Source organism: Orbicella faveolata, unplaced genomic scaffold (assembly GCF_042242905.1).
Source record: "Orbicella faveolata isolate gen_17 unplaced genomic scaffold, um_ofav_v1 contig_24, whole genome shotgun sequence".
Classification (NCBI taxonomy): Eukaryota; Metazoa; Cnidaria; class Anthozoa; order Scleractinia; family Merulinidae; genus Orbicella; species Orbicella faveolata.
Window position 1 is genome coordinate 21,278,902 of NW_028301552.1, and position 25,107 is coordinate 21,304,008.

At 40.5% G+C, this 25,107-nt stretch overlaps 1 protein-coding gene across 2 annotated transcripts; it reads right to left on the reverse strand.

The window, feature by feature from the left end:
- Positions 1-1,701: 1,701 nt before the first annotated feature.
- LOC110044626 (cartilage intermediate layer protein 1-like) lies at positions 1,702-16,316 on the reverse strand. 2 transcript variants are annotated; one of them, XM_020750188.2, is made up of 11 exons: positions 16,207-16,316; positions 12,547-12,583; positions 9,831-9,985; positions 9,275-9,458; positions 8,847-9,149; positions 8,045-8,150; positions 7,571-7,725; positions 5,981-6,289; positions 5,021-5,383; positions 3,929-4,134; positions 1,702-3,267 (listed from the first exon to the last, which is right to left on the reverse strand). In XM_020750188.2, exons 1-11 carry the CDS (start codon positions 16,258-16,260, stop codon positions 1,942-1,944), a joined length of 3,198 nt encoding a protein of 1,065 aa, XP_020605847.2. In that variant the 5' UTR covers positions 16,261-16,316; the 3' UTR covers positions 1,702-1,941. The 2 variants fall into 2 exon arrangements, with proteins under 2 accessions (XP_020605847.2, XP_020605848.2); XM_020750189.2 differs by having other exon boundaries at positions 9,831-9,982; positions 16,207-16,309.
- Positions 16,317-25,107: the final 8,791 nt, after the last annotated feature.

Consider the following 25,107-nt stretch of genomic DNA (forward strand, 5'->3'; position numbering starts at 1 on the left):
ACGAAGAAGGCGCCAGAAAGTACATGCAAGAGGAGGAAAATGACTGATATTGACAGAGAAAATGCTGATCGGAAAAATAGGAAAGAAAATGAGAAGCCGCAATGCAGTGACTTAATTACCTGCTTTGGTGATCGGATAAGACGATAACGTCATGAATGATTTCAACGGTGTCGCATCTCTTCATGTGTTCTCTTACCGTTGCGTTTTGTACATATGATCTACGGAATGAAAACTCAGTGCAGTTGCATCAAAATTTCCCGTATTTAAAGACGATCTATTTTTCAAGTTGTGTGGCTCATAACCACTTTGATTACACTCTATGTTAAAATGGCTGCCCTGTATCCTATTTAGGACAGCCAGTTTAATTGGCAGACCGCTTTCATCTTCCTTTTTTTGTGCTGTTTGTTTGATTTGAATTTGTTGTTGTTTTGTTTTTCAAGTTTTTTAAGATAATGAGACAACTGGGCATTGTATTTTGTTTAGGCAAGTTTATAGTCTAATAAATTAGTTTAGAGTCTTAATTATAAAATTATTGCTATACTATGCGCGCTCTCATTGGTCGATAGGTGTGTCTAGATGAGAGTGTGTAAACACGGTTGTGACGTTTTAGATTCGTGCGTAATTTTGAGAATTATTTTAGAAAAGCAATTGAGTACTTTTTCCGTGTCTACATAGCCTCATATAAACACTCGAGAGGCTAAAAAAATTCTCGAAAGTTATGCAAGCCCTCGACTGCGTCTCGGGTTTCCATAACTCTCTCGAATTCTTCGAAACCCCTCGTGTTTAGATGAGGCTATATAAACACAAAAAAAGTGCCCTGTTGCTTAACGCAAACGCAAATATGATTCAAGCTAGACAAATCTCGCTTGTATAACTTGATTGGAGTATGCTAAAATTTACGTCTTCTACTTTGTTACTTCGATGAGCGTGGTGCGATTTTTAAAGCGATTTCGACGAGTTTTTTCAACACCTTAACAAAGAAATTCGAGGCCATTGAAATGTAAGGTTTAAATTAAGTCTTAACTTCAGTGGCTGACTCCCCGAACAAGCAAGATCAACTAACCCCTGTGCGTGACAGACCGCTTGGCCTCGCAAGAAAACGGTTTTCTACCGCCTTGTAATAAATCTGTTTTTGGCCATGGTTGTTACGTCAATATTGCTCGATATTGCTCGTTCTACTTTGCGTGATTATGTACGTCGACTTTGTCTCGGTCCATATCATAAACACGCAAAAAAGACGCATTAGGTAATAACTAGACATCTTAACCTCACAAGGTGCGTTCCTTTGTGATAACTGGATAAAATCAGTATTGATCCAAGATCGCTTGGATCATGATGCACCAAAGGAACCGATGAATTCACTCTGGAAAGGGTGCGTTCCTTTGGGGTGATCTGAATCAAGATCAGTGATCCAAGATCACTAGGATCATGGTAGATCGTAGGAACCGATGGATCTTCGACGAAGGTGGATTCATCGGTTTCTTTGATACAGCATCACCTGAGTGATCTTGGATCACTGATCTAGATCCAGACCACCCCTAGGGAACGCACCCAGGGATTCATCAGTTTCTTTGATGCACCATGATCACCATTATTGATAAATTGACACCTTCCAAAAGGTTGTGCCCACCAACCTCTCGAACACATAAGCGAGGACAGGGGGGAGATATTTGAATTTCACAACAAAACAGGAGATATGCCTTCTGAAATTAGCGAGCTGAATAGTGCTTTTTATTTTTTTTTCCAAGTATTTTGATAAAAATCAAGACAATTAAAATCAAAATTAAAAACTTAAACCACAACTTTAAAATGAATTAAACTTAACGAGGCCCAATTCTCGTGAGTTTAACAACACACTCTGAGCACTAATAATTGTCTTCTACCACTCGCTGATTATTTTTTTCTCGATGCATTTAAAAGAACCATTTCAATGAGGTTTATTCATTGACCTGGACCAATGCCCTCCTGTCGATCCTCCCATACCCATGGGGGCTCTTCATCCGGTAGACATTCAATTGGATCAATGGCTAGCACTGCATATCCAGCGCTTGTTTCTTTTCTTGCGCCCTCTCCTACAGCAATTTCTCCCCCAGCCTTGCACCGCTCTTCTGCAATTTTCCCAGGTCCTGTGTACAGTCCTAATTTACCGTCAGATACATCAAACGGAGCATAGAGGCTTGTACTTCTTTGCGAGGTGAAAGTGAAAGTGGAGTTTTCATACTGATGGTTCTTGAGACGGAGCGGAGGAATCGGTCGCGGAACCACACAGTAATCAGTGAGAAGATTTACAACAAGAAACGTGTCTTTATCTATTTCGCTGCATCTGTATTCGACACAAGCATAAGCCACTACCAAATTCCAGTAACCATCCACAGTTCGTGTTTCCTGAGTGGGTGTTTGCTCTTTTATGGAAAATCCGTACCTGATCTCCTGGTTAGGTGTGAAACTTTGTACTGATACCATAGGAACGGATGCTTCAATGTAGTATTCAGTTCTAATTTTCATGAAACACTTGTTCGGTTCCTGGTTTGGTTTGCTAGCATCCATTGCGTACCATGACAGTGGGTGACCAGGTGGCAAGGAACCAAAATCATCGAACACATCCACTTCGATTTCTTTCTCCTCCAAGTAAAATGCAAACGCCACCAAAGTGTCACTGACATCGCGACACTTGTGCATCTCGTCCCCAGCGAATATGGGCCCTGCCTGCGAAGTTACTTTTGCTATGAACTGAAACGAAGTCGATTTATTCCCTTCCGAAATAGATGATGCTTCTAACTGAGGCGACAGTTTCACCAGGGTTACTTGGTGTTCGGCATTCAGCTGAATGACACGTTTACTGCCATCAACATTATTCGACGCCTTGCTTGACTGTAAAACGACGTATGAATCGCACCAAGCTGGAATACAGGCTATTCCGTTTCTATTGGTGATTGCCTTGGTATATCCATAATACTGTTCCTCATTGGCATTCTCCTTGCCAATCAACGTGACTTCGGCTCCAATCACGGGTTGCTTGCCTTCATTGGTCTTGGTGTAAGCCTGAGCTCGAACGTAACAGCGTTTCCACTGGATGTCAATGTTGATATATGATATTTTGTCAGTTTGAATGTCGCCGATGTAAAACCTCCTGCCACCTTCTGCTCGTTTGGTCCTTGAAGTGTCAGCTGGCTTCATTTCTCCCATTCGTCGCCACCTTCCGGTCTTTTCATCAAGCCACCACAACCATGGCGCCATTTCTCCAGAAGAATTCCTTGGTAAGGTAATCTTTAGGAGTTGACAAAAAAGTAGTTTACAATTTAAGTAGGAATATAATGAAAGGAAGAAGGTAAAGTAAAAAAAGTAAAGTAGAAAGGCAGGGAGTCGTATTAACCCGGAGCTGTTTGAAAGCCGACCATGCTCGTACCCCCAGCTTGGTACAGGGGACGGTGGTGGGGAGGAGGGAGGGTGGGGGGGTGGAAGTCCCTTGGCATATTAAACCCTCTGGATGCTCTACACGGTAATATTGCATTGGATGTTCTTCAAACGACGAACGTCACACGACGTCTTCTTGAATCCAACGCATTAGATTTCGCTTTTTTCTGGAAAGTGTGAAAATGGCGTAGATTGATGGAAAAATGTTAAGGAAGGTAAAGAAAGTGCAAATCAGTGCTGCTCAACGAGGTTGTGGTATACTTTCCGTGTCTTCCCCCCCCCCCCCCCCCTCCCTCCCCCTCCCCGCCCCCAGCCCGTCCCGTGTCCTGCGCGCGCTTAAGGGTTAAGATTGATAACAAACAATTTTTTCCTCTGCTTTGTCCCTGGCTTTGTATAAATTATGCTTATCATATTTATGGCAAACTGGTCCAAGAGCGTCTATATACTATGGGTTGTGTACTAAAGAATTAGGCTAGTGCTATTCATAGAGTTCTCCATTGTAATGATGTTCTACCTTATCAGCATCGAGGTAAATCTTCATATTTCCTGCAAAGTCAAGTTTCTCATTGTTCTCGTCCTGAACTTTAACTTGAAGTATCCCGTATGTTTTCAGAGGCTGAACACTTCCTGATTGGTCAACTGTTGTGAAGTCTCCTGGCATAGAGAATACGTCACTGGAGTTTCTTCGATCTCTCAAACTCACCCTTAGCTTTGCGTTACCTGTGGAAAAGAAACATCAAAATGTCTTATTCCAGCTCCTTTGACAGGCATTTTCGGGAAATAAGCAAAAAGCTCAAATAGATGAGAATTCAAGAACATTCAGGTTCCCCAAGAATCACCAAAGAGATAAAAATTTCAAATAGCCGTAAACGTAATGCCGTCGTTTAGGGCAACCGACTGGACACTAGCGAAAACTAGGAGCTATAGCTATGAGAAATGTAGACCAGGACGAATAAAAAGCATTTAAAACATTTTAAAGAAAACCGTCGTTTAGTACCCCGAGTATTTAATAACAATTAGATTATGAGCTAGAGATTTCTCATAGAAAACGAGAGCGAATAATCTAATTGTTTTAGTAGAATTCTAACTGAAATTTAACGGTTCCAGTTATTTCGGATCATAGTATCAAACATCACGCTTTAGAGAATTCGCGCGGAGTGAATTGTCAATTTGACATTTGCAGTTGTGTACGTGTGTTTATCAGTTTCTTTCAAAAATTTCGAGGTCTTTCAATTCAGGAAACCGTAAATGCCCTCCTTTTAGTCTTCTCAGGAATTTGATTATCCATTTGTTTCTAAACGTTCTTTTAAAACTTTGGAGAGACGAGGAAACGTTGCAATTTTGTCGACCACACCAAGCCACTGTACACCAATCGCTGATAGTGTGCAATGGCTCAGCCAATCATATTACAACATTTTCATTAGTATACTGGTAGAATTCTACTAAACCATGAGAGAAAACAGAGGAGTACGAGAAATATAGACCAGAGAGAAAGAATAAACAAAACAGAAAAAAAAAAACAAAAAAACAGCGTATAGGCAATTGTGTGCGCTTGCAGTTACAAGCAAACATAGCTTTTACACAAACGCCTAGGTTTAAAATTCACCTTTAAATGGCTTTCCAGCTTTATCCAGCAGATTACCAGCTGGCAGTTCTAGTTCCGCCATGTTGTCACCAGCATGTCCCAGAGGCACCCTTAGGTCTTTACTACTGTCGAATGTCACTGGTGGATCCTCCTTCTGTAGTACTACCCGGTGGACTACAGTTCTGCCCCTCTGAAATGGCATGGTCCGGGTAGTGTCAGAGAATTGATCTGCTGAGTCTTGAAATGTGACTGTCAAACGGTCCACGTCGTCAGTCACAACGAAGGAGAATTTTCCTTCTTCGTTGGTCCTATCAACTACTCTTTTTCTGAAGATAACCTTGACGTTCTTGACTGGGATTTGATTAGGGCCACCGACAACTTCTCCTGTAAGGCAATGTCAAAATGTTCTGGTGATGAGTCCATTGAACCAGGCAAAAAAAGTACCATGAAACTGTTAAAGTTCCCTTCACCCTCTGCAACTCTTTACCACCCTCTTCTTAACAAGGAAAAAGTTCAGGAAAACGACCAGCTAGACGAAGATTACTTAGCATAACTGGGTTGGAGAAGGCGAGGTCGATTGGTCAGCGCGTCGGACTCGCAATCCAGAGGTCTCTGATTCTAGTTCTGACCACTGCCTCAATTTGTTTCACGGTAGACTAGAGTTCAGATCCTCGGCCATGCTTGCTTGTAAATAACCAACTGGTTTTTTTTGCGGCCAAATGAGACTCTAAACAATGCTACGTTTGATTGAAATTATATGTTTCAGTTGTTTGCTCCCCCCACTAGCATTTGTGCTATAAACACTGCCGAGGGCAAATAAAGGTTGTTATTGTTTTGTGTGTGACGCTGGGTTACTAAGCGATAGCTCCCCCGTTTCTTATGCCAGAGATATGAAGCCGGGAACGGTAATTTACGTTAATATATACAATTATGAACTACAATTGAACACAGTAACATTAACAGTAATGACTAGCCGTTCACCTTTTATTACAGCTTCCCTTTTCACGCATGAGCTACAGCCACATTCTTTGACACGGTAAAATATCATTTCGCTGAAACTTCCACCACAAGTTATCAAAACCCTCTCTTGGTAGTCCTTGCCCCTAGGTCTGCAGCAACAATCTTCATTAACGGCGCAAGTTTGCGAAAGGGATGAAATCTGAGAGCACGGTTCATCAGAACATTGGCCAATATCCAACGTGTTCTTGCCCGAGTACCCTTCACGGCATCCTGGGGGAAGTTTTATGATGTGACTGCTTGGTGTTCGATTGCAGGTGTCTAAGATTTCCTCTGCATTTTTAAGAACATAAGATACGTTTTTTTTTTTATTTTGTAGCTTTGGCTAAAACGTGGTTGCATAGAGGCCGTGCTGAAGATTAATGGGGGTTTGCAATTAAGGTTTTATGAAACAGAATGAGAGTTGAAGGATGCGGAATACTAGTTATTAACTTAAAAATCTCATTTTTAATCTTCATTAAGGGTGGCGAATGGTAAATGCGACACTTTGCTAGACGGCGAGACAAGTCGAGCCCGAGACATTTTGACTTTTTAGATTGCGTGACCGAGACTTCAAAGCGTTTTGGATGCGAGCGCAAGACGTTCAGACTATTAAAATTCGAGACCCAGATTTAGTTAAGAGCTAGAATGAGCTTGTACAGTCTTTTAGCCAGCTTCTTCGAACTGGTTGGAACTGGAAATTCGATTAAAGAACAGTCCTAGAACAAAATAACTGTCTTTTTGGCGCCAAAACGGACGTTGCGAAGGTTTTGTAGCATTTTCGTGGAATTCAAAAATTTAAGAGACTTAAGAAGAAGTTAGGATTAACTTTTTCTCGGAAATTTGTAAGTTGCTTCAATGAAATTCAATATCAAGTGACGAGAAGACCTCATTTGTAAAAACAGATAAATGAACGAGTCGGCCCTTGAAGAGCGTTGGCCTTGCAAAAAATCGAGACTCCGAGAGTGCGAGACGCACATAACCGTTAAAAAACGAGACTGCAATGAGACCCGTGAAATTCATCTAAGATTTTGCGGGATTAGAGTTTTTGAAGGACCATTCGCCACCCCATTCATTCAATCTCAGTAATCTTTGTTTACAAATATTTGCTCTAAAAGCCGTAAATCCACCCAGTTTCCTTTTGTTCCCTTTCAGAAATTTTAAAAAATCGCTCAAAAATTCTTAGAAATCTACGGTCGGACCTTTCAACTGAATCGAAACCTGTGATGGTATTTTATCATTCTGAGAAACCTCGAATGGATAATGAGAGCTGAATCATGCTAGAGAATCCCACCAAAAGGCATGAAAAAAGGTAACATTCAATTCCTCCCTTACACCAAAGTATTTATCGAATGTTTCGAAAATGTCCACTGGTGGTAGGGCCATTTTTATTTAGATGTGTCCACAAATGACCTTTTTCTGTCTGCTTTGTATATTAATAATAAGACGAAATGCAATTGAAAAGGTAAGTAACTCAATGAGAAAAACACGAGAAAACACGTGGCACTCCATACTTAAGCCATGCTTGTTCTTGAGAATTTCACCTATAAGCAGCCGTTGAAAAAATCGTCTTACCTTTTATCTTTAGCTCGCCAGGAGAGGACATCTCTGATCCGTAATCGTTTGTAGCCTTGCAGGTGTACAAACCTTGAGCTCCATTCACATTTGCAATGAACAAGTTCGATCTCATTCCCACGGTTAACTCCGGTAAACGCCTTCCATTGTGGTACCTTGAAGAAGCAAAAATGGAAATGATGTTCACACCACCCAACTATTTCTTCCAGGATCATAAACGTCTAAACTAACAAAACTCCATCGAGCCTAACACTACCTCAGAACAACTCCTGTTAGGAGACACTTAATACTCTTTGGATTGTAACTTCAAGAAAGACGACGCCTGACAACCGGAGAAATCTAAATGCAGTTTAAACAAAGTCTACGTGTTTCACGTAAATCCTTCAGAGCACTATACGTTTAATTTGTTACAAAGATTCACTTTGACTTATTGCCAAATGTCCACGTTGACGTAACTATGATTTAGAGCTTTACCAGCTGATCTCAATTGGTGGTGTCCCTTCTGCCTCACAAGTGAAATTCACACTTTGCCCTGCAATACGCGTCTTGCCCTTGGGATTAGCAGTGATGTAAGCTGGCTCTGAAAAAGAAAGGAACTCCAACGAGATGCTGTGCATATAACCAGGCCTGAAGTTAGCGAGTGGTAATACTGATTTTCTCTACCACATTTCGACTGTTCAATATATAGCGAGCGATGAACGACACTGAACGATGATGCTAAGTGATAAAAAGTTCTATTACTATTTAGATTTACACATTCGTAAGTCCTTTGCATGTGGTACTTGATCTATCCATTGAAACAAGGTGCATCTTGAGAAAGCTGAAGTAATTGAAATATATGCTTATTAATAATGGTAATAGGACCGAGTGGAGTCCAATTCGGTCTGTAATTATACGAGTGATAAACAAAATCGGACGACCGCGAAGCGGGAGTCCGATTTGTTAATGACGCGTATGATTACAGACTGAATTGGACGACACGATGTCCTGTTACCAATTAATCAAAACTACGACAAAATTCGAGAAACGAACAAACCATCGATTGATCGCTGAACGATTAAACGTCGTTATGAACGCTGAAAAACACAGCAGTTTACTCGACAAAGTGCACCGCAACAGCGCGCGCAAAATGACGCATACTGTCCAATTACAAGCATGACGCGTACACTGTCCAATTAAAGCTCAAATCGGGCTGCTGATAGCCAATCACGTTCGAGAATTTTGTTATAGTTTTGATTAAAACCGTTATTGCCAGGGTTGCAAACCATCAACATACCTGCATCTTCAAGCTGGATCGTTAGCGGATTAGCACCTCTGATGCCACCCTCAAGTCGAAGTGGAATGTAGTCGTTCTTCTTCACTGTATATGATTTATTTTCACACCTGTCAATGATTGAAAAGTGCCCACTCTTATTGGTTCTTGCCACTTCTGTGTAAGGGAAGAGTTCTAATAAAATGCCGACATCCCGAAGTGGGGCTCCAGATGATGTCACTACCCGTCCTTGGATAACACCATCAGGACACTTGCACTGACAAAGCACAGTGTCAAGTTGACCACGGGCACAGCTTTTCTTGCATTCTAAGCAGAAGAGAGGAAATTTATTACATGGGTTAGCATATTATTACGAACGCGACCAAGTAACTCGAGACTGCACACTCTACTGTCCTGCTTGACAGTCATTGATTTCAATGATGTATTGTCACCTGGAGTGATTTGGAAGCAATTTAGCCATTCCGTCTTGGACACACTCTTGCTCTGATCCTTATCACACTCTTGAAGGAAAGCTATCTGGCACACTCTTGGACCTCGCAGACCCCATCTTCCTGTCACAGCTTCGTTGTAGTCAACCGAACCATCTTTGTTTTTGTCCAGTCGTTGGAATACCCACTGCAAGAAAATACCAGCTTTTTAGCATAAGTGCATGGTTGTGCCGTTTAACAGCACAGTGGCATAACATTAGTAGCCACGTGGTTCATCGAGATCGACCCAGATAACTAACATGTAACAACGTACTAAGATCGAAATATTAACAAACAGGGACTTTATGACCTTCCTTATCTTATTCTAAGTTGATTTGAATGTAATAGCGAAATTCAGACTTCATTACAAAAACAAGTGGCATGGGACACTATACTGTTAACATCAATTATTTTTCAAATGTAGAGAGAGAGAGCATCGTCCAGTTTAATTTTTTCTTCTTTTTTAATGGTCTTATTTATCACCAAAGAGACCAATCACAGGCTTCCATCTGCCACTCACCCCTGTGAGCCTTCTTTTGAAGTTCCGCTGTTTGATTAACCAATCTCTTTTGTTGACTCCCACGAAGACAATTCTGTCCAGAACTCGCTTTTGAAGATCTTCAGTGTATTTCTTGGGGAAGTTAGACAGCTCATCGCTTGGGCATCCATTGGCTGCTTTTGTATAAAAGATAGCAATCGTAATGACAAGGGGCATTTACCATGAAAAAGAATCGGGCGTAAGAAACCGTCAACATCAAAGAGACATTATGACTTAACGGTCCTTAAGCGTAATTGAACATGAATAATTTAGGCACACTTGCAGCATGGTAGGCATAGTTGAAGCATCAGGCATTATAGAGTAGTAAAAATGCTATTTTATGTCCACTTGAGCAACGATCCGACTTTATGACTGAGCGTTACATGAAGTTCCTTAATAAACAATGCTATTTTCATACGACCCATACAAAGGGCATTCATTTTAAAGCATTACATTATCAGTATTATCCCAGCAAAGCTGAAAAAGAACCCGCCAACCCAATGTCACCACACCAGAAAATTTGGTGTGGAGCGTGGGAATTCATCATTTGTTGCGACCGTCAGCCAAAATTACCCTCGCCTCGAAGAAGGACCACCAGAGCAATATCTTGTATGACAAGACGCGATCCCTAACCGGAGGCGAAGAAAACGTCACAAGTTATACCAAATCATGTATTGTCTGTGCGAGTTGCGATTTACCCCGGCACAATTAGCTAAATTAACAAATTGCCTTTCACAATCCGTTTTCAGTCCTTCGCAAATTTCGCGTTTTTCCCATCGTTTCGAAGTTCACATGAGCTAGATAATTACATAGTGTGTCCACGACCAAAACACTGCCTGCCCGGGGAACGTACTCCCAGAAATTCGGGTGGGGTGTGCGGCCCAGACCACAACCTTGTCCCCAGGGTCTTCTCCAATCTGCACTTTTCAAAATCCCTGATTTTCCATATCCTATTTATAGTGGTACTATGGCGAAAATCATCTTTCCTATCTGAGCCATTTCAAAACATACACAATTAGTCTGTACGAGAAGAAATACGCTGTTTACTACTTTAAAATATCTCTTTCGTTCCAGAGATATTCAAGTTTTTAAAATATGCAAATAAGCTAAGTGATGACGTCATAAACTCAACCGGATTTTGATTTTCTACTGGAGGTGCTCCACAATATGAACCTAACATTTTTGTTACCATGGAAACATACTGGGGTCCAGACCTCCGCGATATTTAAGACCTTTCTGGCCACCTTTAGCGTTCCATATTGATATTTGCTAATTGTACCTGATCTGCATGATCCACCAAACATATATTAGTTCGAGTTCATGGCCTTGTTTGATGTTTTTCGAGCCGAAAATCGCTAAAATATTGAACTCAGGTTGGAGGGGTCTGGGAAAGAGTAGGTTTCCGTGGGAACTGAACTTTTTAACGCCGTAGGTGTGTTGAATGTAGAACTAATAGTCTACTAAGTTTCAATGGTACCTGTAACAAATTGACCGAGATAGCTGTATTTATATACTTGATGTAACATTTGGTTGAGTGTATGACGTCATCAGTCCTTTCGTTTGCATATTTTAAACATTTTTCAAGCTTTGATATCTCCAAAACCAATGCAGGTATTTGCAAACGGCAAAGGATGTTTTTAATCTTTCGTGGAATCTTATGTGACTAATCTAAAAATTCAAGGACTAAAAATTTGATCATAGTACCATACCACTTTATGACCTGTCCAAAACTTCGATACCCTTCTTAAGATGTTCGCCCTAATTGTTTCTGTGCATCCTTACTGGGCACGCCATTGCTATAGGGTTGCCTGGATTTAACGATCTTGGACATTCGGTGACCCTATTTTTCTTTTGATGGATCATTATTTCTCTACCGATTTCCTATGCTTAGCGAGAAAATGAAGAAGATCTATCGATTAGTTTGAATTTTATGCGAAATGAACCATCAAATTCCGTTCTTTTTTAGTTCTTCGTTTATCCAGTGTGCGGCGGTTTCAAATGCCTCTTGGAGGGTTAAGTTTTGTGAAATCAGTTTGGAATTATCAACGCAACGGATTCACTTATACAATATTTTACTAGGATAGTTTGTCTCCGGGGCTCACCTTTGATATTTTATGCTAAAAACTCTGGAGACCACCCTGATTTACGCGCGCCAATTTTTAAAAATCAGACTAGTTTTCCACAGGCTTTATCTCTGAAACGAAGTCTGTGACTCCCAATTTTTTATTTTATTTTATTTTATTTATTTATTTATTTATTTATTTATTTATTTCATTTCCCAAACGAGTAATTCATTTTCTGTCCGCAATAGAAGTTTAAGGAACATCTATGAGTAGAACATTTTCGCGCGAACATCCTTGAATCAATACCCTGTTTCAGAGTTCAGACCTGTCTCATATTTAAGCTTCCTGTATCAGTTACCAAGTGAAGGGCTTTGTTGATGGGCTGAGTTATCAATAATGATGAAAAAGTAGCCGCTTCTTCTAAAATAATCACACCCAATTCAAGACAAGAGTGCAAAAACCATACCCTATTTGAGACCAAAACTACCAAAATCGATACTCTATTTCTGACCAAAGCGGGTAAAAAACCATACCCTTTGGGGTCGCACATACCTATATAGCCCATATAAGGGAGAACCCCCTCCCCCCGGGACTGCCTGACATATGTTTACAGTTATATTTACAGTTATATTTACCTCTATTCCCTCTCTTATTCGCCGGAGATGAAAGAACCTAGAGGAGAAGTAAGTTTTACCATTGAAAAATCAGCTCGGAGCATACTCAAACATGAAACAGAAGAGCAATAAGATGACAATGCACGCACTGTTATGATTGAGTGCAAAGGGTTTCAAGGTCACAGGACGTAACATGTCGATCAAAGTCGATCATCGAAAACGTAGTCGATAAGTCGATAGTACTCGATAGTTGTCGATAATTGTCAATCGACAAATTAAATTTGTCGATAAAAGTCGATAATCACAAGATTTTCAACTCATTATCGATTTTATCGACAAAAATGCAAACAAATGTTTCACTCAGCTACGAAATTCAAGTAACCAAACGACTAATAGCTCCAATGACTTTTTTATGGAAGTGTAAACAGCTGTAAAGTAAATCTGTATGGCAATAAACTTAAATAAAACCCTGAACAACCAAGTGGTCTGTTATTCATTACAGAATAGAATGTTTAAATTACCTCGAGAAATGATCGATTAACAGTTTCAGCTGAACTAAATCGCGATCTGCAACATAACTCGAACCAACCTAGTTCCCAGGGTCTCTCTAGGCGGGAGAGATGAGAGATCCTGGGAACTCGAAGTCGTGTTTCTTCGTGGAGACAGAACGGGCCAAAGTTTAGACTAGATGCGGGAAAAAATCGAGGCCAGCAAGGTAATTAAAAAGTAAAGTAAAGTAAATTGACATTTTATTTTCATCAGTGTTTTTACTCAGTTCAACATTTGACAAATACAAGCTGCTACGACTCTCCTCCCTATCCGTTAGGTTGGCTAAATTCGCCGGGTTTGTATGCCCCTTGCTTCTCCTTGCGCCTGTGATTGTTGTACCAGTCCGCAACCAACGTATGACAGTAAAAATACAGCGAATTACGATTGCTCAGTATCAGAAAATATGAACCCGTGTATAAACCATAAACAGTTAATCTCGCCAGATCTAGCCTTGTTCAGACACAAAACGACGTCAGTCACAGGTACTCAGCAGTACTGTTTATTAAATGTGGTTAAATCCGGGTTAATCAAAATCGGCAGCTCACATCAGTACTTAAACATAAGCTGATTTAATAATGTATAATCCCAGATAATCTACAATCGATGGCTGCCATTAAACCTACTTTTAAACCACCATCAACAACACACTGGATTGGTTGTGACTTTCCTGAATGTGGGAGGTGGTTCCACGAGTCATGTCTTGGACTAAAATTCTCATCTGATATGGAAAGGCAAAGATATGCCTCTGTGTGCAAATCGCACGATAACATCAGTGGCCTAGACATGTTTACCGATCGCGTAACCGCATCAGTATCCGACATATGTATGCAGGTCGAAGATGAAGAATTAATAGAGGGATCAGCGACTATAAAAACAGCTAGAAGATCCACATACAACGCCGGAACATCATCAACAGAGCAGCCTCTTCCCCCGAACTACGTGGAGTATGAGGGGAAATTCTACCACATCGCAAATTTCCTATCATTGCAACAAGGTTAAGTGTACAACCCCTCCACTTCAAGAATGGCCAGGTGGATGGTCGTGGCAAGAAGTGATTTTTATGAGAAAGTTGAAGCAATTGTAAGTCCGAAAAAGACTACAAATGGACTTTATTTAAGTGACATTTCAGCTTTCTGGGTACCAGGGATCGGTATGAAGTGCAGCCAGGTCTTACGCTTGCTGCGTAAGACATCTGCGAAGTCTGCAGTGCCAGTATTCGAATGGAAGAAAGAAAACAATGTAAATGAGAGACAAAGTTTCGGCGTGTTTCAAAGTTCTCTCGCACACCAAAAAGGGCAACGGAAAGTGGCTATTGACGGAAACTACTGAAATAATGTGGAGCGAGTGCAATACACACTTAGTGACATTTAATGGTCCTTTGGAAAGAAGGGATTGCCCTTTAGAAGTAAATACAGAAGCTCTTGAGGCGTTGTTGCCGCAGCTAGAAAAAGCAGAGGAGGGACGACTTCAAAAGGAAGAGACACTTAAAAAGCAAGAAGCTGAAAGGAAAAAAATGGGGCCGCCGGAAGATGTGACTGTTCGTTTATTGAAAGAAGTCCTTGATGACTTGAACATAACCTATAGGTCGAACGAAAAAAAAGCTGATCTGATAGAAAAAGTTCGTTGTGCTCAAGCAACTTTACATGATGTATCACATGACCACAACATGAGAGGTCACGCCTTTTTCTCTTTTAAGTTCTGGAATACTGGAACTCCGTTTGAAGACTGGTCTCCTTTCAGGAAAAACGCATTGTGTCTTTATTATTTCGATGACCGAAAGGAACGCCTTCTATATCTCTTCTTCCATATACTTTTTCTCTTAGATGCATTCAGTTCGGAGCATACCCGGAAGTCATCTTTCTACAACAAATTGTTTATTTTATCATAGAAATTTTAACGCTGCGTTAAATCAAGTATGCATCATGGCTATTTTGGTTCAGTTACTTCACGTTTGGATGGCACTGGTATCTCTGTGGCTGATCGCCCAGGTTAATTTTATGTCAGTTCTTGGTGAGAAAATTCCTCACATGTTTTCAGCGGAAAACGAATTCCAGACGTAGTTGAATTTGTAAACAGTTGCGTACATTACATCGCGTTCAGTTATAACAACTTTTAATCGTTAGGGTGACAATAGGAGCCAAACAGCATACTGGGAAATTAAATTTTAACTAATTGAAGTTCTGCTTTGTTAGATTGATAAGCGTAGGAGTTTAATTAGGTTTAACATCACATATGCATAAATCATTGCTTACAGTGATAACAGCTGCTATAAAACACATACAACAGAAAGTATTTCAGAGATTCCATCTGAAATGATTTACTTAATAAAGTACTTTAGGTGGAAGAAAAGGGTAGTTTCTCTGCGGTTATTGAGGTTTATACGAGCTTTCAATTACAGTACAAAAGCGGTAAAATGAAGTCTTGGCATAGCCAATGCTGCTTTATTAATCTGTCCTCGGCAACTGTACTCTTTCCTCCCGCCATACATCGTTTTTTGTTTTTTCGATACTTGTCGATTGAAATCGATCAAATCGATCAAAATCGATCAAAATCAATCATAATCGAACAAAGTCGATAATCACAATAAATTGTGTGATCGACTTTTATCGATTTCCGATATTTGTCGATTGATTAGTATCGACAACGATCGACGATGATCGATTTTTATCGACTATCGAAATTATCGACATGTTACGTCCTGAAGGTCATCGTGTGTGTTCAGTTTTCCGATGAATGGCCTCTTGAGCATCGTGAAATAATATGAGATGTAATGTAAGCCTAAGCCGCAGGCATTATCAGTGAACTGAGTAAAAGGAAAAGAATAGATATCATCACGTATATACTTGAGGAGGTTTCTCATAAGAATCCTTAAAAGATTTCAACAGCCAGCCATATCTCATGTAATACTACTCTTTTAGAGCACTTGAACCAGCCACAAAACACGTACTTCAGATCCTCTCAAAGTTCAATGTTAAAGCGCTTGTGACGCAGCAATTAAATTTCGCATCTTCGTAACAAAGAACGCGGCTAGTTGCGAGAATGAAGAAAGATGTATTCAGAGGCAAAAAACAGCATGAAATGCTTAAAGGTGAAACGGTACGAGTGCAGTAATAAACTTCTTAATCAACTTACCGTCACTGTCAACAACCAAGCCAGACATAGAATCTGAATTGCAAACTTCACCATTGCAATTAAGAGATCAAATGCAACGCTCTGTTTAAAGCAGCGACCTTTATAGCGATAGATATTTGATACAGAGCCAAACTGACAAGAAAGCGACTTCCGCTTTGCTCTCCAAATGGGAAGTGGGCTTCTGAAAGCATAAGTCTCTCATCAAGTGATAAGATAGCTCTGTTACATGCATTTAAGTTCTGGCCCTCTGTCACGTAATGCTACCACGCTCTCTCCCAGGAAGTATAAAGAGCTATACCGTGGAATTGGTCTCCCCTTATGCATTAGCTATATATGTATGTGCAGCGGCGAAGGATATAGTCTTAAGGATTTTTGATCGATATTTTGTCCCAAGCTTTGCACTCTTGTCTGAAACTATGTCGTTTCGAAAAAGTCCTTTTTCCCCGCATGAAAATCGGAAATTTGAATTTTTTCACACTTGAAGCCAATTTTGGTCAGCAAAATCATATATTTCCGGCTGAAACAAGGTAACGAATTCAAGAAATACACCGGACTTTCCGCGAGATCAAACAGATCTGATTTAAGCACAGTCGCATGAAACACATCAATGATGACCCCGTACCTTGCTCAAGTTCAAGTACCATATTTGTACACGATCCTATGATATTCAAAACAAATGTTGATGGGCCTTGTAGTTAAGAAGTTTGCAATCAAATTTTGAGATCGAGCACACGTTCAATTTCTATGAACATCAGTAAACTGCCGTCTTTTGCATAGAAGTGAAACTAATACACGATTAATTGAGGTTTTGGAAGGCGGTTTCCAGAAGCTTAGCTTGAGGATGAAGGGTTCAGTGAGCCTATTTCATTTCTTTGGGCAAATTACTACAGCCAGTTTTTTCTGAAGAGATCCTTCTACATTTTTTGATTCTTAAACTTAACATTTTTTGATTTTTAAGCAAAATAATGAACGTTGCTAGCAGTCTAATAACGTGTAAGAGAGTACTCTACTGTCAACACCAAAGGTCAGTACTACAAGAGTCTTTGATCATCAGCCCTGAAAGGAAACTTATGAAGTCTCTAGCCTCTCTAAAATTTGGCACATTGAAATTTTTAAGTCACCGAGAGTACTATATTTGGAATACATGAAACGAGAAGACACTGAATCGTCAAGTTGAAGGAAATGCACAGTTCATTACACCACTTGACGTTTTTGTCCTTGTGGTTTTTGGTGTGTGTGTGTGTGTGTGTGTTTTTTTTTGTTTTTTTTTAACATTGGCCATGTCCGACAGAAATGATTTCTCCTTGATAGGTTTATTTCGATATCAAATTCTCACTTTGCTTCGCAGCTTAGTGAATTGAATAAAACGAAATAAATCCCACAAGTTTAGGGGGAATATAAATGACATCTTTGGTGTCATTTCCCAAAGCCTGGGAGCCAATTTTGTCCTTTTATGGTCACTATCTGCCGCGCGCCGTATTCAGGCTTGCCACGCGATATCTTGTAGTTCCTATTGAAGCGGCATATCCGGGGCTTATACGAAACATCGATTAGACAGACGCGGGTATGATATGGTTTAATCTATAATATGGCCGGTTTTCGTCTCAGAGTGGTTGCTTTTTTGAGGCTTTCGGCCAATTTACGCTAAATTTAACATATTTCCATTTTTGACTCCGTAGTTCTTCTGTTTAACTAAGGTTTAAATTTTCTTGTTTTTCCTATGAACAAATTTTGATAACAATATTACGTTGTCAACATTTGAACTGAAGATCAGATGAAAACTTTTGTTAGTTTGCTTCCAGAGAGAGCTATGAGGGGAAAAATTTTGTACTTTTTAAGATTTCAGTGTTCCCTAATCGAGAGCCATCACCCGCCTATTAAGACTAATTAACCTTGGACATATTTGGCTTACGTGTCACTCCGTTCAGATCCGGGTTATTCTATTGACTTTTGGCTATATAGTCTTGCAAAAAATTAATTAAAACCAAGTGAAATCTTTTCTTATTTTCACTTCTTTGGCACACTGCGTTAACCTTATATTGCTCTGATGGATTTACTCATTTTGAACTGAGCCACTCTACTTCGTAAACTTCTCGTCGCCTAGTCGAAGCCGATAACAGTTGCCCGACATGCTTTTTTCTTGTCCACCGGCCTGACCTTCACGCGACTCAGTGCCGCTAGATCGATTTTCTCGCAGCCTTGCGCTACAAGTGGTTATGCTACGTTGCGTTATTTATCAACTTCAGTTTTTCAGTGGTTTTGTTGATTGCTTTATTGTATGTTACAAAACAATATGGGCGATCAGTTTCAAATGGATGAAAACACAAAGGTTGAATACGTGACTATGAAAGATACGGTAAGAAGTATTCCCCACGATTCGTTAATGGTCTTATTTTGTTTTCCTTTGAAACGTGAAATGGCTCATTTTTCAACGTGTAATCTGATCTAGACCCCCGCCGCCTCCAAATGTGTCCTTTTTCTCAGAAAACGTGAAAACCACTTTACTTTCCGGTAATTGGCCACGTTCGATATATCAATCAGTTCTAACATGGCTCCGAGACTTTCAGGGCAAACTTCTATATTTGGTCGTGTTTTCTATGTATCCAAGTCTTTTTTGGGAATTACAAGTTTGAACCGAAAGCCTCGGATCCACGTTAGAATATTGATATATCGAACGTGGCCTATTGCAAAGGGACGTATTTTTTTAATGTTACGTCTTGGTTAAGACTCGCCCCCATGTCTGTATTTTTTCGTGAAACGTGAACTGCACACTCACTTCCCATCAATTATGAAAGGACATATCTTTTTCCTTTTGTAAAAGGTAATCTTGACCCCCGCCCGCTCAGACACAACATGATCTCCAATCTTTCTTGACATAATGCAAAACTAGCTGTAGCAAATTGCGTGCATTTCGCCGCAACTCAAAGCCTCAAAGAAATGAAATACCTTAGAAGGCTGGGCTCTTCATCCTCAAGCTAGTGGAAACCGATTTGTAAACCTTAATTAATAACGGTGCACCAATGTTTTACTTTAAGGTGGGAGTTTTTTTATGTTCCTAAATGTGTGTGTTGGGACATCGATTCGATCGCAAAATATATATCTCGTACTAGCCGAATTCGAGGTCCGTACTGTAACTTACGGACCGAGTTTTTTCCCCTTCGATTTATGGCCCAAGCGCGAAGCGCACGGGTCATAAATCCAAGGGGAAAAAACGAGGATCCGTAACTTACAGTACGGACCGAGAAGACGAGATTAATAAGATATTTATTATATCTCTACTGTGTGCCTGACGGGTTCGGAAACGATTTCTATTCACGCGGACTCGGAAAGGCTTCAAATTTCCGACGCACCTCAAAAGCAAAACGAGTCAGTTTGAAATTGTTTTTAAGTCGTTAGCACGCTTTATTACACAATTTAGAGTATAGGAAAGTTTTAAACTTTTACTTGTTATAAAAGTTAAGAACACTTGGCGAAAAATACGAAACAGTTTGGCAACAGAACCAACTTTAAATTTAGTGGGCCGCACAGGAGAGTGCGGCCCGCTAAATTGAGATATGATAAGATTAAATACATGTCAAATACAAAACCATCGATATTCCTTTTGAATATCAAAGGATCATGTACAAATATGGATCTTGAGCTTGAGCCAAATACAGGGTCATCATGGACGAGACCTGCTTAAACTCGTGGAAAGATTGTAATTGCTTCAGCAATCTACACCCTGTTTTGATAAAAGAACCTTTTAGCTCTACCCGGAGGGAGAAACACGGAAGTGGGGAGGGGTACATATGTGCGGTGTGTGCGGTGTGTGCGGTGTGTGCGGTGTGTGCGGTGTGTGCGGTGTGTGCGGTGTGTGCAGTGTGTGAGACGTTTTTCTTGAAATCGTTGCCTTATTTCAGACCAAAATATGAGATTTGCCGTGCCCACCCTAGACTCAGGTGATACCCTATTCCAGACCTCTAAAATTAATGTAGGTCAAAAAATTAATGAAGGTCTCTTACACATGATTTAGTAGGCGAACCAGAAAAGGCCGTTAGGCGGGCGTTAATGGGAAAAAAATGGCTTCTTCCCACATTTCAGACCAAAATAATTTAAATCAATACACTATTTCAGATAGAAAGCGCTCAAAAATCTCCTAATTACGCACATACATATATTATTATACTTAAAGTAGAAGGAAAGAACCCCTCCCCCAGAAAAGTTCTTCTCATTTTATGAAAAAAAAACTTGTGAGAGAGCGTGGCGTTGCGCTACAGAGAAGGGACCAGAACTGCAACTGAACTATCTTATCACTTGATAAAAGATTATGCTTTCAGAATTCCACTTCCACCAATGAATGGAGAGTATCCAGTCGCTTTCTTGTCGGTTTGGACTTACACTCAGTCAGTTAGATTATATGCTCTCGATTTCTTTGCGTGGTAGTTAACTCAGGCTGCCTCTTCATCAACTGTCACGTAATAGAAATCTGGAGCTCGTATTCTAATTGTTAAAAGGCCATTGTCATGATAAAGTGCATGCGCGGTCTTGATTGACACTATTTTATCTAACCAATAGACGCGCCTCCTCGAATTTGCCGCGGGTCAGCTTGAAGTTTCACGTGCCTTTCGAAAATCTCTTTATCCGCCGGCTCTTTACCTTGTTTTTGTAAAGAATATTTATCATATTTATGTTGTGTGAAGGCCGTGTCGCTCGTATACAAGTCCATACTCTACTTTCTTCCAACTTGCATGCACATTTGCAGCTATATAAAGTTCCCAATGCTTGTCTTTCCATCTTTTCTTCGTTTTTTTTTTTTTTCTTTCTCCGAAACAAGACGGCTACGGGGCGAAAGTAGCTTTCGTCTCTAGCCGCTTCGAAAACCCCGTCTCGAGGACACCTTGTTTCTCGACGGTATTCAACTCAAAACACAAAATATGCCGTTTAAATCTTTCATGAAGATGACTAAACAGTTCTTCAATATCGGTATTATTATTTTCACACGCCTCGCAAGGTCAATGGAGAAGTATTTTTCTCACAAATATCAACTTTGAAAACTGTTCCGTCGGATAAGAAATCAAATTGCGGCACATGCGTAGAAGGGTGTCAAAAGCTCTTAAAATAGCAACTGAAAGTCCCGGATATCGCAAACACAGACAATCGTGAGCTATTTTGAGAGGTTTTTCAAATATCACTCGTTGTGTTAATCCTTAATTGCACTCGCCTTCATACGATTGCTTATTACAAACCGGAGACCTTTCATTTGAGTTCTCCTTGAGGAAACATGTCAATGCTACTACCGGTCAGAATGCTATGTCCCTTCTTACTCAGAAAATTTGTCTTTGTCCCCGCCCGTTCAGCCAAGTGGCCCGCTCGTGTTTTCGGTCTCCTGATTTCTTTGATATGGAGCTCATTTCCCCACTTTTTCAGATTTTGATATCCTAGCTATACCTACGTTCTTTTCCACATTCATTGAGAGCATGACGTCTGTTTTGTGCTCTTTTTGATAACTTTTGGCTTTTTTTTGTCTCCAGAGAGCCCATATTGAGGCTAAAGCGTACTTGAAAGGTACAAGTTTTGGCTTACCCTCAAACATCTACGCGTGTGTTTCACGCGTGACTATCTCTCGAATTAGATAAAACGAGGGTTTAAGATTTTTGTGCGTTTTGTTTTTTCCTCTTCTGTCGCGTCCTGGGGCGTTCAGCGAAGTGACCCACTCGTATTTCAGGTCTTGGGAACTCTGAGACATGTAGGAACTTATTTCCCCCGTTTCAGATTCTGCAATCTCAGCTATACCAATTTTGTATTTCACCTTCATTCAGAACATGACGCTCTTTTAGTGCACTTTTTGATCAATTTTGGCGGGGTTTTTTTCCATCCAGAAAGCCCACAGAGGGCTTAAAGCTTCTTTAAAAGTCGCAAGGTTTAACCCTCTCGCCAACATTCGCGCAAGTGTTTCATGCGTGACCAATCTCGCATTAGACAGAGCGTGGGTCCGAGATTCTCGGGCGTTGTCTTTTTTCCTCTCTTCAGACGTCCTCGCGCGTTGAGGCAACTGACCCACTCATGTTTTCGGTCAGGGGATTTCTGAGATATATAAGAGGTGATTTCCCCTCTTTTAGGATTTCGCAAGCGTGTATTTCACGTTCTTTTAGAACATGGTGTTTGTTTTTTGCCTTTGTTGATAAATTTTGGCGGTTTTTCTGTCCAGGACGCCCATACAGAGCCTAAAGCTTATTTAAAAGGTGCACGTTTTGACCCTCCCTCAATCATTCGCGCGTGTGTTTCACGCGTGACCATCCCTCGATCAGACCGTTGGATTGAGATTCTCGCACCTTCTCCTTTTTCCTCTCGTCGCGTATCCCTGCGCGTTTTCCCAACTGGCCCACTCGTGTTTTCAGTCTCGAGATCTCTGAGACATGTAGGAGCTGATTTGCCCTCTTTTCAGATTTTGCAATCGCAGCTATAGGAAGGGTTTATTTCATCTTTGTTTAGAACATGACGTTTGGTTTGTTCCTTTTTTGATTAATTTTGGCGGTTTCTTTCTGTGCAGGAAGTCCATAAAGGGCTTAAAATTTGTTTAAAAAGGTGAAAGTTTCGCTCCTCCCTTAAACGTCCACGCGTGTGTTTCACGCGCGCCATCTCTCGAATTACACGGAATGTAGGTTTAAGATTCTTCGCGCATTCTCTTTTATCCTCTCCTGTCGCGTCCTCGCGCGTTCAGCGAAGTGACCCACATGTGTTTTAGCTGAAAGCTGAAAGAAAGACAGCTGTTTTTAACAAATCTTTAGAAAATTTAAAACAAAAATACTTTTGGGCAACACGCAGCAACAACGAATGATCTTGTACAACTGAGTTTATTAATCGACCGGTTTCGTCTGGTAGTGAGACTTCGTCAGGATTAAACTACAAGATACAAAGATGGAACTTATTTTATACTAAATACTAGTAGTACAAAGTACGCTCCTGCTGTAGGGTGTGAACAACAAAACACCCACAAGAAATACGTGCAGGATATGACTAAAATCCTGCGCTAGAAAACGTACAATGTAATGGTTAGTTGTTGCTGCGTGCTGCCCACAAGTTTTTTATTCTGATCAAAGGGGACCTATGGCCAAACTCGTGGATTTAGTAATCTAGAGATGAAACATGTTGGTGAGCTTGCAATTACTGGTGTATTATTAAAGGCTGTTAAAACAAGCTGGGTTCGTACCACGCAAGGTCGCACTTCTCTCACAAAGCGTAGGCTTTTCTCGTTGGCTTTTGTTGCACAAATATTACAAAGACATACGTCCAGAATAGCTAAGGTGGCAAAACTGCAGCTGAACATGGAGTGCTAAAGGCTAAGGGTTCTTGGGTCAGAGATGACACTCCTGTCCAAACAATCGTAGAGTACTGCACGGGTCCGCAAATAATCCCAGAACCGCAAATGATCCCCAAATTGAACCGCAAATGATCCCGGACCGGAAATGATCCCCATTTTGGACCGCAAATGTTTAATATGCTCTTGACAACAACATTTTTATGAATGAAAAGAAAATTGTTACTATTCAAGCACTGTTATTATGGTACGTTCACTGTTATTATGAAAGATAAAAGCTTTTGAGAAGTTTACTTGTTACCCTGGAACTGTTTTAGCATATTGTTGTAAATAAAACAGGAGAATTTTTCTTCAATTTGTAAACATCTATTATCTTATTTTAATCTAATTTTTTCGTCTGACACCCCTCTTTCCTTAATTTTTTTTGCCCGCTCCCCCCTTTTAAGCCAATTTTTTTCACGTGCCCCCCCCCAAATCCCACCAGCCCCCCCCCTCCCCATCTCATAAAAAATGAACCGTCCCTAATTAGGGTATCCTTCCTGATATCCTTCGTTGTTGATATTGTCCTTAACTTTCTTTAGCTGTTCTTTCCCTTCCTTAGCTCACCTTTAAGGCTTTATGTGTCCTTAGTTTTTCCGGTTAGTTTTCATAGCAAAATGTTTGAATTATTCGTGATTGCAGACTACAGTCGAACTTCCCATAAGCGAACACCCAAAATGTCAAGCCTACGTGGTCCTTTATGGGAGGTGGACGCTTACGAGAGCTCGGACCATATTGGGCCATAATTTTGCCTTATTGGTATAGGGTAATTACAGAGACTTACCCCGTGTTTTAAATGTTTTATTCATGTCAAAAGTAAATTTTGAGAAAAAAATCTGGCACTTCCGATTGAGAAATTTCCGTCTCTTCCACTACCCAGGAACGCATGCGATAATGTTACAACGCCTTATTATCTAATTTACGCATTATCCAATTTCCGCTCTATTATCTGTCAAGTTGTCGCTTACGAGAGGTTAAAAACAAAAGAAAATTTCAAACTTTTAGCTCTAAAAGTGGTCGCGGTCGCTTACGAGAGTAGGTCGCTTACACGAGGTTCCAAATGTAGTGATTTGACCTGGAAACATTTGTATTTTGAAAAACTGGTCGCAGAGGAGAGATGGTCGCAATTGGTGGTTCCACTGTACTTTGAACCAGTAAGAAACGCTGGAGTCAGCACAGGGCCACATGATTCAACTCAGAGGCTCAAGAGTTTATCGATGAGGGGTTCTGGAAAGTCGCCACAAGTGCAACAGATTGTGCTAGGGGCTATTTCCGTTTTGAAAAATTGCCGGAAAAAAAGAGCTAAGAAGGTCGTCCCATATGGATTTTTACTTCACATTGTTGCTCTTGTTTTTGCAATATGCCACTTTTTTCACGATTGCGATAAAAAGGTTATATTACTTTGCCAGGTATTTTTGAGGAGTAATGAATTTATGAGTCTTTAGAGCTTACCAAGAAGAAAAATACCTCCCGTGTCACATACTTGTGCGGCGTTACGATCTAGTTGTTCATTTCCTCCTATTGACAGTCTCCAAGTTATTGTCTATTATTTCAGTTTTGTTGCC